General features: G+C 35.9%; 1 protein-coding gene across 2 annotated transcripts in view; it reads left to right on the forward strand.

Annotated features, from left to right (window-relative positions):
• SBF2 (SET binding factor 2) overlaps positions 1-14,325 on the forward strand; it is a 474,622-nt gene that overhangs the window by 202,542 nt on the left and 257,755 nt on the right. For both annotated transcript variants that reach the window (XM_059408436.1, XM_059408445.1), the window contains exon 3: positions 1,558-1,695. In XM_059408436.1, the coding sequence (XP_059264419.1) occupies positions 1,558-1,695 (138 nt within the window). The remainder of the gene's footprint in view (positions 1-1,557; positions 1,696-14,325) is intronic.

Genomic DNA, 14,325 nt, shown 5'->3' on the forward strand with positions numbered 1-14,325 from the left:
GTTCTGGATCTTTTACCTCTCTGTAAACTTTAAAAATGGGTCTAAAATCTGATTTTAGATTTTAAAAGATTTAAAAGATTTTAAAAGATTTTAAACTTTAATTTTAAACTTTGATTTTAAAAGATTTAAAACTTTAAAATCAGTTTGTCATTATCCACAAAATAACTTGCTGGGATGTTGATTGGGATTGCATTGAACTATAGATCAAGTTTGGAAGAACTGATACTTGACAGTATTGAGTCTTCCTATCCATGAGCATGGAATATCTTTCTTTTTATATAGTACTTCTTTGATTACTTTCTTTAAAGTTTTGTAGTTTTCCTCATGTAAATCTTGTATATATTTTGTCAACTTTAACCTAATTATTTAATTGGGGGAGGTTCTAATGTAAATGGTACTGTATTTTTAATTTCAAACAACACTTATTCATTTCTTGGTATATAGGAAGGCAGTTAACTTTTGTATATGAACCTTGATATTTTGTATATGAACCTCTGATATTAGTAATTCATATCTTTTTTTTTCTTAGTTAACTGGCTAGAGGCTTGTTGATTTTAATGATCTTTTTCAAGAACCAGCTATGTTTTGTTGATTTTCTCTGTTGATTTTTTGTTTTCAATTTTATTGATTTCTGCTCTGATTTTTTAAATTTTTTTTACCTGCTTACTTTGGGTTTAATTTACTCTCCTTTTTCTAGCTTTCTAAGATAGAAGCTTAGATTATTGATTTTAGATCTTTCTTCTTTTCTAATATATGCATTCAATGCTATAAATTTTCTTTAAGCGCTGCTTTTGCTGAATCCCCAAAATGTTAATAAGTTGTATTTTCCTTCAGATATTTTTCAAATTTCTTTTGAGATTTTGTCTTTGACCCATGTATTATTTAGAAGTGTGTTGTTTAACGTCCAAGTAATTTGGGACTTTTTCAACTACTTTTCTGTTACTAGTCCAGTTCTGTTGGGGCATCTTAGAGCAGTTCACTGCCATGTTCCCATGCTCCCCTAAGAGCATACATTGTATATTTTCTATTCCTTACAATACATTGATATACATTACATAGCGTATAACATGGTCTGTTTTAATGAACAAGATATCTTTTTCATTGTATTGAATTGAAGACTTAGATTAATGAAGCAATTTTTAAATAATTCTCCTTTCCATCAGTGATAGATACTTAGCACTTTGTCTTCAACTCATTTCATGATCTGTTCTAAAGAGGGGAAAGTTTTTCATTTATGGTGATTTGTATCTATATATGCCAATCTGTGTCTAAGAATGAGTGGCATCTGTGGAAAATCTAGGCTGTTTTCTTAAAATGTTTATGTGCATTGGAGAAAGTGTTCTATGTTGTAAATATGTACTTAATATATATAAAGTAGATAAATATATTGGCTATTGTACACACACATATATATTGACTTAGGTAACATACCATATGAGCTGGATTTTTTTTTTTTTTTTTTACAATGGAGGGATATTTAACATTTCACAAAAATTTATAAGTAATAAATTTTCATTATACCTTTAAAATGTGACAGTTTTTTTCTATCCCATTTAGTTTTGTCAGCCTGGCGGGTGGCAGCTGTCCAGAGAAAGGAAGCAGCCAACATTTTTTGTGGTGGTCCTGACAGATATTGACTCAGATCGACATTACTGCTCGTGCCTGACCTTCTATGAGGCAGAAATCAATCTTCAGGTACAACAACTTTTCTAGCCAAAAGAACAATATTTAGGAATCTTTTTTAAAATGCCATTTTTGTTGTTGTTGTTAGAACTATAAGTTTAAGTTCTTTGGGTTACTTTAGAAAGACTGAGGTACTATGCTGTTGGAGAAGAGAGGAAGAAGTAAAATTTAATTGTTTTCTTTTAAAATACTGATCATAATCTGAGTATTTCCAAGAATAGCATATTCATGAATTGGTTTATTCCCTGTCAGTCCTGTTCTTGAGAGATCTTTTATAGAATATAGAGTATAATCAGAATGTTTATAAATCACCAATCACAATGCTCGATATTATTTTTTAAGTACCCAACTAAATGTCAAGTCATTATTATTAGTAGTGGGAGTATCAATATGACAAGACTGAGATTCAGAGGCTAGAACCATAGAAATGAAAAATACTGGTTTCTCAGAGTATTTGTTGGGGCTCTTAGTTTCAGACAGATGAATCTACTTTCTCTAATTTATGCATAAAAGGATTTATGACAATGTATTGGGCAGCTTACTTAATTTCATGGATTATGGGTGAGCTGGGAACCAAATTTGGGTACTAGGAATTGCCTAGCTTGGGTCTGTTTTAGTAACTTTTTCTGCCTTTGACCACTTGGCACTTATGATGTTGCATACTAGACAATATAACCTTTACATGTTGCCCTAAAAAAATCTAACCTCTCATGTGCAGCCTGTTTAATCTTACACTGGTGACTTTTGCTTTAAATCTCACATGGTTTGTTTCCTTGTGGAAGTCAGAGTCCATGCAGATCCCACCCCCCTGGAAAGGAATCAGAAACATTTTTTGTTGTTGTTATGCATCTGTTTGTTTGTTTTGCTTTCAAAGCTCTATGGTGCAAAAAAGAAACTATGAAAGAGTTTGGAGGATATTGAGTAAGCTGATCTGCATTATCTGCAGTACTTTCTGCTACACACAGGTGAATGAGTATCACCGCCAGAATAAAGGATTGGCTTGCTTTCTAAAATGGCCTCACAGGGTGCCTGGGTGGCTCAGTGGGTTAAGCCTTCAGCTCAGGTCATGATCTCAGGGTCCTGGGATCGAGTCTCTGCTCAGCAGGGAGCCTGCTTCCTCCTCTCTCTCTCTCTGCCTGCCTCTCTGCCTACTTGTGATCTCTCTCTGTCAAATAAATAAATAAAATCTTTAAAAAATAAAATAAAATGGCCTCACAAAGAAGCATTTGTTGTTTGGGTTGTTCTAATTAAAACTCCAATATCTGAATGTTACCAGAGGCAGAAATCTGAATTTGTAGTACAAGAGAAGATGTCACCTTTCTTGACACAGACTTATATTATTCACATTCATTAGACTGATGTATTAAAACCAGCATGCTAGTTTATTAATTTACTGTGGTAAATTAAAAGTTAACATAGAACAAAACATGCATCATCTGTATTATCAATAAATTCTCTCTCTGTTGTCATATCTTTGTGGGAAGCCATTTCAGAATCTGAAGCATTTTGGTTGTGGAATCAAACTAAGGAATATTTTATGTCTAATATTAATGCCTATTAGACTAACATAGCCCACTGTTTCTATTTGAGATTAGAGATTGTGTTGTTAGTGGGGACAAAAACTTAGAAGTCAGTGACAATAGCCATTTCTATTGTGGATAGTGTTTGAGTGTATGTTGCCAACAAATAATAATCAAATTCCCATTTTTTATCAATTTAGTCTAAAAGTGTTCTCTAGCCAAAAGCCTATCTCTTTTAGGTGACCTTTCATTTCTATGTTGATCTTCAGAATTTAAGTTAGTTCTGAAAATATTTTATTTTTCTATTTTTTTTTTTTAAGATTTTATTTATTTATTTGACAGAGAGTGCAAGTAGGCAGAGTGGTAGGGAGAGGCAGAGGGAGAGGGAGAAGCAGGCCCTCCGCTGAGCAGGGAGCCTGAAGTGAGGCTCGATCCTAGGACCCCGGGATCATGACCAGAGTCGAAGGCAGACACTTAACCAACTGAGTCACCCAGGGGCCCCTTATTTCTCTATTGCTGATGGTATCTCTTCACAATTCCCTAGAATTGCCCAATGAAACCGTGATTTTTCACGTTCTTTTTTCTTTCTCCCTCACAGCCAACCCCTCTTGCCCCAAAATAACTGACAGAAAAGTAATACATTAAGATGATGTAGGGGGTTCCTCCATTGTCATTGGTGATATAGCAAACTCCTGAACTCAGTTCCTCCCACAGACACACCAGATCTGCTGCTGCCATTGAATGATTCCTTCTGAAAGAAATCGGAAACTAGCTGAGCAACTCACACTGCGCAAAAATACCCACACTGAAATGAGTAGGGAAGGCTAAGACAGACTCTTATCATAAATCTTACCCCTTGCACAGTGATTTTGGGAAGGAATTTATAACTTCCAGCTTTTCCCTGATGCGTAAGGCATTTGGACCCAACATCTAGCCTCAACTGGATAATGTTTAAGACTTGCACCTGAGAGATGGGCATCCAAAACACCTAACTTTGAAAGCCAGTGTCCATGAGACAAGTGGGTCTCATGTGTCCATGAGAAGCAGACCCACTTGTCTCATGGACACATGCACATTATATTTGCATACATGAGACAAGTGGGTCTCATGGACACATGGTTCTATCCATGAGACCCACCAGTCTATAGCAAACTACTAGAGTTCTTAATAGGTTTACAAAAATTCTCTGTGGCTATCTCCCTAGGGCTCAGGATGAAGAGAACAGAACTCTCCATCTCCCAGTCTTTCCCTGAAAGAGTGCCATTTGCATACTTTTTTTTTTAATTAAAAAAAATTTTTTTTTAAAGATTTTATTTATTTACTTGACAGAGAGAGATCACAAGCAGGCAGAGAGGCAGGCAGAGAGAGAGGAAGGGAAGCAGGCTCCCTGCTGAGCAGAGAGCCCGATGCGGGACTCGATCCCAGGACCCTGAGATCATGACCTGAGCCGAAGGCAGCGGCTTAACCCACTGAGCCACCCAGGCACCCAAATTTAAAAATGTTTAAAAAAGATTTTATTTATTTGTCAGAGAGAGAACACAAGCAGAGAGAGCAGCAGGCAGAGCAGGCAGAGGGAGAAGCAGGCTTCCTGCTGAGCAGGGAGCCCAGGGTGGGACTTGATCGCAGGACACTGGGATAATAACCTGAGCTGAAGACATGCACTGTACCAACTGAGCCACCCAGTTGTCCCTATTTGTATACTTTAAAAGTTCCTGCCTTAGGGTCAGGTTTCTAATTTAGCATATCGCTGGGGACCTCAGGGGAGACCAGGGAGGCTAACAGGTGCATCTCTGTGTTCTCTCTGGCCCACTTCACTTCACCAGTTTTCCCCTGAAAAGATCTGTGCCCATGTCTGGCACTTCAGATTTGCAGTTGCTGCCTAAGGAATGCACCCTTTTAATATGTTGGCTCTGGTAGCTAGGAAGGCTTAAATTGTAAGGTCCCACAGGACTTAAGCAAAAAAAAGAAAGTTCTTACCTGGCCATCCCCACCCAGGACTCAGTGCAGAAGCAGCAGACAGAAATACCCATCTCCAAGTCTTTCACTGAAAGACGTATATTTGCATACATTAAAAACTGCTTCCTCAGGACCTGGCTTTTAGTCAGTCAGAATGTGGTTGCTGAGATCCTTTTCTTTAGCACACTGACAAGTCTTGATACACCCTCAACTACAGGAAGCACTAAGAATAAGGTAGTCTGCTTGACAATCACAGAGGTTTGAGAGATAGCAAAGAACTATGGAAGATTGAATTGATAAGGTTCGTCCTCCTAGGAGAGCCCACTCCTTCAAGATTAGGAATGCATAGAAACTAACAATGAAAGTCAAGGAAAATGAAGAAACAGGAATATGTTCCAAATGAAAGGACAGAATAAAACCTCAAAAAAAGGAGAAATGGAGGTAAGAAATTTACCTGACAAAAGGTTCAAAATAATGATTATAAAGATGGTCCCTTAGCACAGGAGAAGAATGAATAAGGTCAGAAGTTTAACACAAAACATAAAAAAGTACCAAATACAAGTCACAGAGCCAAAGCATAGAATAACCACACTGAAAAATACCAAAAGGGATTTAACAGCAGACAAGATGAAGGAGAAGAAAGAAGATGAGGACAGGACAGTGGAAATCACCCAATCAAAAGAACAAAAAGAAAAAAGAATGAAAAAGAGTGAAGATAGCTTTAAGGACTTATATGACAGCACCTAGTAGACCAACATCTACAATTTAGGTATTCTAGAAGGAGAAAAGAGAAAAGGGCAGAAAACTTATTTGAAGAAGTAATGACTGAAATCTAACATGGGGAAGAAAACAGATATCAAAGTCCACAAAGCCTGTGGAGTTCCAATAAAGGTGAACCCAAAGAGACCAACACCAAGACACATTAAAACTGAAGTGTCAAGAGTTAAGGACAAGGAGAGAATCTTGAAAGTAGAAGTGAAAAACAGTTTGTTCATACAGGGCTCCCCCATGCCTATGAGCAGATTTCTTAGCAGAAACTTTGTGGGCTAGTAGGGAGTGGCATGGTGCATTCAGCCAAGAATATTCTACCTGGCAAAGTTGTTCTTCAGAATTGAAGAAGACATAAACATGTTTCCAGACAAGCAAAAGCTAAAGAAGTTCATCACCACTAGACTGGCCTTATAAGAAATGTTAAAGGGAGTTCTTTAAGCTGAAATGAAAGGGTACTAATTAATAACAGGAAAACATATTAAAGTGTAAATCCTAGTTGTAAAAATCTAATGTTATAAAGATGGTGATTTAATCACTTATAAAGCCTAGTATGAAGGGATTAAAAGACAAAAGTAGAGGACTATCTGGGTAGCTGGGTTGAGTGTCTATTGATTTCAGTTCAGATCATGAACTCAGGGTCATGAGATCGAGCCTTGGGTCAGGCTCCATGCTCAGTATAGATCCTGCTTGAACCTCTCCTGCTCTTCTTTCTCTCTCTCTCTCTTAAGTAAATAAATAAATAAAATCTTAAAGAAAAGGTAGTAAAATAACTATATAAAAACATGTTAATGGATACATAAGATTAAAAAAAGATGTAAATTACAGCCTCAAAAAACATAAATTAGGTGAGGGGGGATTAAAAAGTAGTGCTTAGAATATGTTTTGTTTTTTTTTTTAAGATTTTATTTATTTATTTGACAGAGAGAGAGATCACAAGTAGGCAGAGTGGTAGGCAGAGAGAGAGAGGAAGGGAAGCAGGCTCCCTGCTGAGCAGAGAGCCCGATGTGGGACTTGATCCCAGGACCCTGAGATCATGACCTGAGCCGAAGGCAGTGGCTTAACCCACTGAGCCACCCAGGCGCCCCTTAGAATATGTTTTAATGTAAGTTGTTATCAACTTAAGTAGACTGTTAAAAATTGTTTTATGCTGGGGCACCTGGGTGGCTCAGTGGGATAAAGCCTCTGCTTTCGGCTCAGGTCATGATCTCAGGTCCTGGGATCAAGCCCTGCATCGGGCTCTCTGCTCAGCAGGGAGCCTGCTTCTCCCTCTCTCTGCCTGCTTCTTTGCCTACTTGTGATCTCTGTCTGTCAAATAAATAAATTAATAATCTTAAAAAAAATGTTTTATGCAAACTTCGGTAACCACAAGTAAAAACCTCTAGTAGATACAGAAAAGATAAAGAGAATGGAATCCAAGCATAACACTAAAGAAAAACATCAAGTAACAAAGGAAGAAAGCCAGAGAGGAAGGAAGGAACAATGGAATTACAGAATATCCAGAAAACAAGGAATAAAATGGCATTAGTAAGTATAAACTGATCAGTAATTACTTTAATTGTAGACAGATTAAGTTCTCTAATCCAAAGACTTAGAATGGCTGAATGGATTAAAAAGAATAAGACCCAACTAAATGCTACCTACCAGAGACTCACTTAAGCTTTAAAGATAGATACAGACTGAAAGTGAAGATAGAAGAAAATATGGCATGCAAATGAAAACCAGAAGAAAGCTATAGTAGCTATACTTGTCAGACAAAATAGGCTTTTTAAAAAAGATTTACTTATTTGGGGCACCTGGGTGGCTCAGTGAGTTAAGCCTCTGCCTTTAGCTCGGGTCCTGGGATCGAGTCCCACATTGGGCTCTCTGCTCCGCAGGGAGCCTGCTTCCTCCTCTCTCTCTCTCTGCTTGCCTCTCCATCTACTTGTGATTTCTCTCTGTCAAATAAATAAATAAAATCTTAAAAAAAAAAAAAAAGGTTGGGGGGCGCCTGGGTGGCTTAGTGGGTTAAGCCTCCTGCCTTTGGCTCAGGTCACAATCCCAGGGTCCTGGGATTGAGCCCTGCATCTGGCTCTCTGCTCGTCAGGGAGTCAGTTTTCCCCTCTCTCTCTGCCTGCCTCTCTGCCTACTTCTGATCTCTGTCTGTCAAATAAATAAATAAAACCTTAAAAAAAAAGTTTAAAAGAAATTTACTTATTATATATAGAGAGAGATGGCTGCTTGCAAATGAGGGGAGGGTTAGAGAGAGAGAATCTCAAGCTGACTCCTCACTGAATGCAGAACCCAGTGGGGGCTTGATCTCACAACCCTGAGATCATGACCTGAGTAAAAAAAAACAAAAAAAAAAAAACTAAAAGTGGGATGCTTAACCAACTGAGCCACCTGGGCACCCCCAAAATAGACTTAATCTAAAAGTTGTAATAATTGACAAAGAAGGTCATTTATAATGATAAAGTAGTCAACCCATCAAGAGGATTTAAGAATTGTAAATATTCATATTCCCACCTCCAAACATCTTCTACCTTTACTGGTCAGTAGTTGACATTTTACTATAAGCAGGGAAGACCTTTTCCTGTCTTGTCTGTCTGAGCTATAGACTCATTTTTTCCACTTTGTGTTTTCTTTAATAGTATTTAATTAATGGTTTTCATGCACAAATTGTCCTAGACTTGTATCCTTCAAGTTGGTTCCTATTTTCTTGTGAAAAGGCCTCATCATTTTTTAAAGCATTTTTAAAATTTTGTGTCATAATAAGCTGATCCAGGATCATCTTATTCCTTCCTTGCCCTCGGCCTTGAAATCAGCCATTTTTCCAAGGATCCTTGGCTCATTTGATTGGACAATAATACTAGAAACAAGATATAGGTTCTTGTGTATTTGGAATAAATATTTAAAAACCTTTTTTTCTTTTTAAGCTTAGATATTTGCCCATTTTCCATTTTAAGTGGACCCAAAATTATAATTTACTTAGTTTTTATAATCAGAAGCTTATATTCTGCTTCTTAAGAGTTTTCCCAAGTTTCTGAAAATGAAAATAAGCTGTGAGAATTCTGGCTCCTAGGGAATTGCAGTTAGGTAGTAAGGTACTCACTGGAATTGTATTATATGATAGCTTTTCTGTGCTCATAACAGAAAGTTAATGTTGTTTGGAATTGGTCCCCCAAAATGGCACAAACAATGAGGCAGAATTTCAGTAAATAGTATTAAAACTCTGATGATGTTCCTTTCCAGGTCATCATTAATGTTTTCCCCATTTTTGGTGTGAGTTAACTCTGTTCTTTTTTAAAAATGTGTTTTTCTTTTATTTCTGGAACATATCATCAGTTCAAAAATAGATCTTTTAATTCTCATTTGGTGTGAATTACTTCATACCAAATATACTATGACACATTATTTGGAAGCCTGAAGAGGAGGAACTTAGGGACACACACCATCCAAAGTATAATTGTGCAACTTTAAGAATGTTGGCTCTTATCTTTCCAGGATACAGTAACACTGTCAATAATGACAAGCAAAATCTTTGTATTAAACTTTTGAAAGCGTGTTCCCCAAATTATTCAACTAGACAATATGATTGTAATTCTTTAATGTAATCACTAAAAGAAGGTAAATATAAGGTTGCTTTTTATGGGCTTATCTAAAAGATAGACCTCTCTAAATTTTTTATTTAGTTGTATCTTTTTAAAGTCTTTTTACTGTGTTTATAATTATGTTTATGAAGCAATAGTAATGATGCAATTCACAGTAAAGACATTTGGTGTGTCAGCAAATAAATTGTCAAAGGATGGGGGGTGATGATTGAAGGTACATTGGAGAACTAAGATGAAGAATAAAGAGGTACATAGAAGGAATAGGATATGTTTATCTCAGTTGGCTTAAAATCTGGTGTGTAAGGCAAAATCAAAATTTAAGTATGAAGATTCTCCTAAGTACCTATGCTAAGTACCGGTTCAGTGATGGAGTTAATAATTAAAGACATGCAGCTGAAATAAATATTACAGATTTTAAAGGACCCAGTGGCCATTTAAAAAACAAGAGCTAATAAAAGCTTAGAGTAGAGGAAATAGAAAGGGCAGTCCAGGCAAAAAGCTATGGATAGAAAAAAAAAAAAGATTATCCTGTTTATGATACGTTGAAGGTCTATCATGTTCCAGGCACTGTGCTGAAAGTTTTACAGAACCTTTATTCCATATTATTTAACTCACAGGTAATTTATTTTATTTTACTCTCTCAAGAACAGCACTTGGGGCAAGGCGTGCCTGGGTAGTTTAGCCAGTTAAGCATCTGCCTTTGGCTCAGGTGGGATTGGGGAGCTTGCTTTTCCTTCACCCTCTGCCCCACCCCCAGCTTGTTTTCCCTCTCTCAAATAAATAAATAAAATCTAAAAACAAACAAAAAAAAGAACAGCACTTGGTAAGTTTTAACCATCCATTTTATGGATGAGGCTAAAAGACTTACCCAAGGAGTTCTGGTAACTAAACTAAAAAGCTTGAATTTGGCCGTCTCCAGAGACCAAATATCAATATCAAATACTAAAACATATATTACAAGGCTGCAAAATTATATCATTGTATATTATTTCAAGAAAAATTGTCAAGAAGATACCATAATTGGTCTTACTTATTAGTTATTATCAGTATCTGACAGTAGAAACATTACAAATCAATGGAATCTGTACATTTTAACAAGTGTTATTTAAATAGTTATTGAATTTTGTGAGAAAAAAATAAATGCTCATAGTAAAATACAGCAATTCCAAATGATTGAGCAATTTATCTGGAAAAATGAAGTAATAAAAATGGATTTCTAAACTAATCTCTTGTTGGGAAAACTTGGAGCAGTGTAGGAAATCACATAAAACATTTGATTTATCTGAAGAATAACCTAATCATTTTTTCTTTATTTCTTTTTCCCTCACTTGGTTATCAAACACTTAAATTGTGCTCATTGTAGAAAATTTAGAATGTATTGGGGAAAACCGAAAGAGAACAGAAAAAAAAACCAGTAATTAAATGTATTTTGTTTTAATAAGAATTTTTTTAAAAAACTAAAACTCTTTATAGATATAATTAATGTCTACACATTCATTGACCTTGGATACAATATACTTAAACCATCTCCTAATGGGCATCTCCTCTCTTATCAATATTATGAATAACACAGTTATGAATATCTCTTTGGAATAATCTTGATTCTATTAAGGAGGATTTTGTCAATGATTATGTATCTCACTAAATTAGAAATTAGAGAAGACCGGGGTGCCTGGGTGGCTCAGTGTGTTAATCCTTTGTCTTCCGCTCAGGTCATGATCTCAGGGTCCTGGGATCAAGCCCTGCATCAGGATCTCTGCTCAGTAGGGAGCCTGCTTTCCCCCCTCTCTGCCTGCCTCTCTGCCTGCTTATGATCTCGCTATGTCAAATAAATAAATAAAATCTTAAAAAAAATTAGAGAAGACTAACATTATACTTTTTTTTTTTTAAGATTTTATTTTTAAAGTAATCTCTATGCCCCCTTTGGGGCTTGAACTCACAACCCCAAGATCAAAAGTCACACACTACTGAGCCAGCCAGGTACCCCTAGTCAGCATTATACTTGATGGTATCCTAGAGACTAAACCTCAGACCTCATTCAATGAGGAGAATTGAGTGAAAACTAGCATAAGTAACATAATTCAGACAGACATAAGAATTGGGGGGACATATATCTTGAGTTTATTCTGTCGTTTGATAATTTGCAACATATACAAATATCCACATAGGATTCTCTTTGTAGTAGGAATGGAAGATTATGCTTTTTGTGCAAGGGTTCTTTCTCCATCCTCTTCCTTTTCAAACTGAGAACTTCTTACTGCACAGAATGCTGTGTTTTAGCACTCCTCTTGACATCCATCACAGATGCATTCTGTAGGGAAAACATTTCATTGAATTAGTTATGACTAGTATTATATGCTTAAAATGTATGAGACATTAAAACAAGAGGACAAACTTTTGAGAACAAGTTCCCAAAATCCTTCAATATTAAATCCCTTTGCTTAAATTTGGACAATTTTACAATAAGAAGGGCTGCAGCAAGAACTGTGTTTTGTTGTTGCTATTTAATTTAAATACAAGAAGGTTTATTACATGCAGCTATACTTAATGGAATAAAGTGTGGACATCTTCCCAGATTTATAGCTTGACTTTTTTCGTATGTCATGTCTTCTAAACAGTTCTTTGAACTAATACCTATTTCTTTTAAATGTTGTATATGAATACAAGATAGCTGAAAGAGAACTAACCCACGAGTTAGAAGACTTGACTTATTAATCCCCATTCTACACTGAATGAGCTATATGATCATAGCAAGTGATTTCATGTCTAGGCATGAGATTCCTTGTTTGTAAAATGAAGTGGTTACCTTCTAGTACTATATTGTTTTATTATTCTATCATGTTAACTACCTCTGATCTTATGCTTTAAAAAAAAAAAAAAAAAGATTTATTGGGACGCCTGGGTGGCTCAGTCGTTTAAGCATTTGCCTTCAGCTCAGGTCATGATCCCAGGGTCCCGGGATTGAGTCCCGAGTGGGACTTCTTGCACAGCGGGGAGCCTGCTTCTCCCTCTGCCTCTCCCTCTGCCTGCTGCTCCCTGCTGTTTGTGCTGTCTCTCTCTCTGACAAATAAGTAAATAAAATCTTAAAAAAAAAAAAAGATTTATTTATTCATCTTAGAGAGAGAGAGAGAGAGGGACAACACTTGAGCAAGAGTGGGGTGAGGGGCAGAGGGAAAGACATAGTCCCTGCCAAGGAGGGAGCCATTGGGCTCAGTCTCACAACCCTAAAATCTTGACCTGAGCTGAAATCAAGAGTTGGACACTTAACTGACTGAGCCACCCAGGCACCCCTAATTAAGTTTTATTTGTTTAATTTATACCCAATGCGGGGCTCAAACTCATTGCCCTGAGGTCACGATGTTCTTCTGACTGAGCCAGTCAGGCACCCCTAACTACTTCTGATTTTAGAGATATATATTAATTTTGCTCATAGTAAATATAGAGTTTCTACATAAATTGTGATCCACAGAATATTTTATCATCTGAATAACACCTGCTTTTTAGACCAATATATTTAATATGACCAAATGTCCTGTGTTTTTATGGAATGTTTCACTATGCCATGTTACATAATCAATAAAGTTTCAGCATGTGTTCTTTAAAAAAATAAAGCTGAAATCTTGGATCTTAGTGCCCAACATTATAAACTTCTAAATTAGAGATTCCAGAGAAGTACCTGTTATTTAAATTATGAATTTGTAAACTTAAGTCCTATGATCTTATAACTCACCAAATAATACAATTTTTCATCTAAAAGCTAATTTAATGTTTTGTCATTTCTAATCTTTTTTACCAATTTTAACACATAATGGAAAAGAACTTTCAAAAGAGCCCATTGACTTTTGTATTTCACAAAATAATATTCTTGAATTTATGAGAACCTAATTTGGAGTTGGTTAACCTTGTTAGAAAGAAACAAGTTTATTTGCAGTTTTCCTACCTCATACAAAAGTTTGTGATAATTATTTCTTTTTCTTCAGAGATAAGGATTAGCTTAATAGTATTTGTCATAATGTTGACATTTGAAGTCAGTCCTAGATGCTCTTAATAATCTTAAAAGATATACCAAAGAATTCTTGAATAATAGCTAACAATTGATTTGAATTAATTATGTCTTGGGGATAAAGGATAAGGAACATAGTAACAGTGATCATATTTTTCAGTTAATGATGATTAACTTATTAACTGCTTTATTCAGTGCATATTAACTGGAGGGTAAAGGGTGTTTAAAAAACAGTATGTAGTAAGAATTACTGAAATAAAAGATGTCAAAAATTAAAGCTTCAACAAATTATCATTAAAAAGTATATTACAAATTAATCTATTTTATCCACTAATAATGTGAACATAGGCAACACACTTTACTTAAACATGCCTAGCATAAAAATTTAGTGTTTAGCTCATATTTTTAAAAGGTAAATAAGGGCTAAAATTGGGAAAATGTAATAAGTAGATTAGATACATATTAAAATTCAAGCTGGTCATGTACGTAGCATACTGCTTTTTTCTAAGTTTGACTCTTTGGATGCTTTGACTTGTCTCATTGGATTTCTTTTTCTCCCTTTACCTTTATCTCTGACTTTTCTATTTATCCTTTAAATTCCAGCTCACTGCTGTGGGTCTCACTGATTTCCCTTCTCAGAGTTTCACAAGCACTTTAAATATGAACTTCAAAATGTTACAGTATTGTTTTGCACTTATTGCTGTTATTTCACCTGTGTTGGTTTTAGCGCTTAAGCTAGAATATAAATTTCCTGACACAGAAAACTACACCTTATCCTTCTGTGACACCTGCTATGTGTGGCCAA

This window comes from Mustela nigripes, chromosome 1 (assembly GCF_022355385.1).
Source record: "Mustela nigripes isolate SB6536 chromosome 1, MUSNIG.SB6536, whole genome shotgun sequence".
NCBI lineage: Eukaryota > Metazoa > Chordata > Mammalia > Carnivora > Mustelidae > Mustela > Mustela nigripes.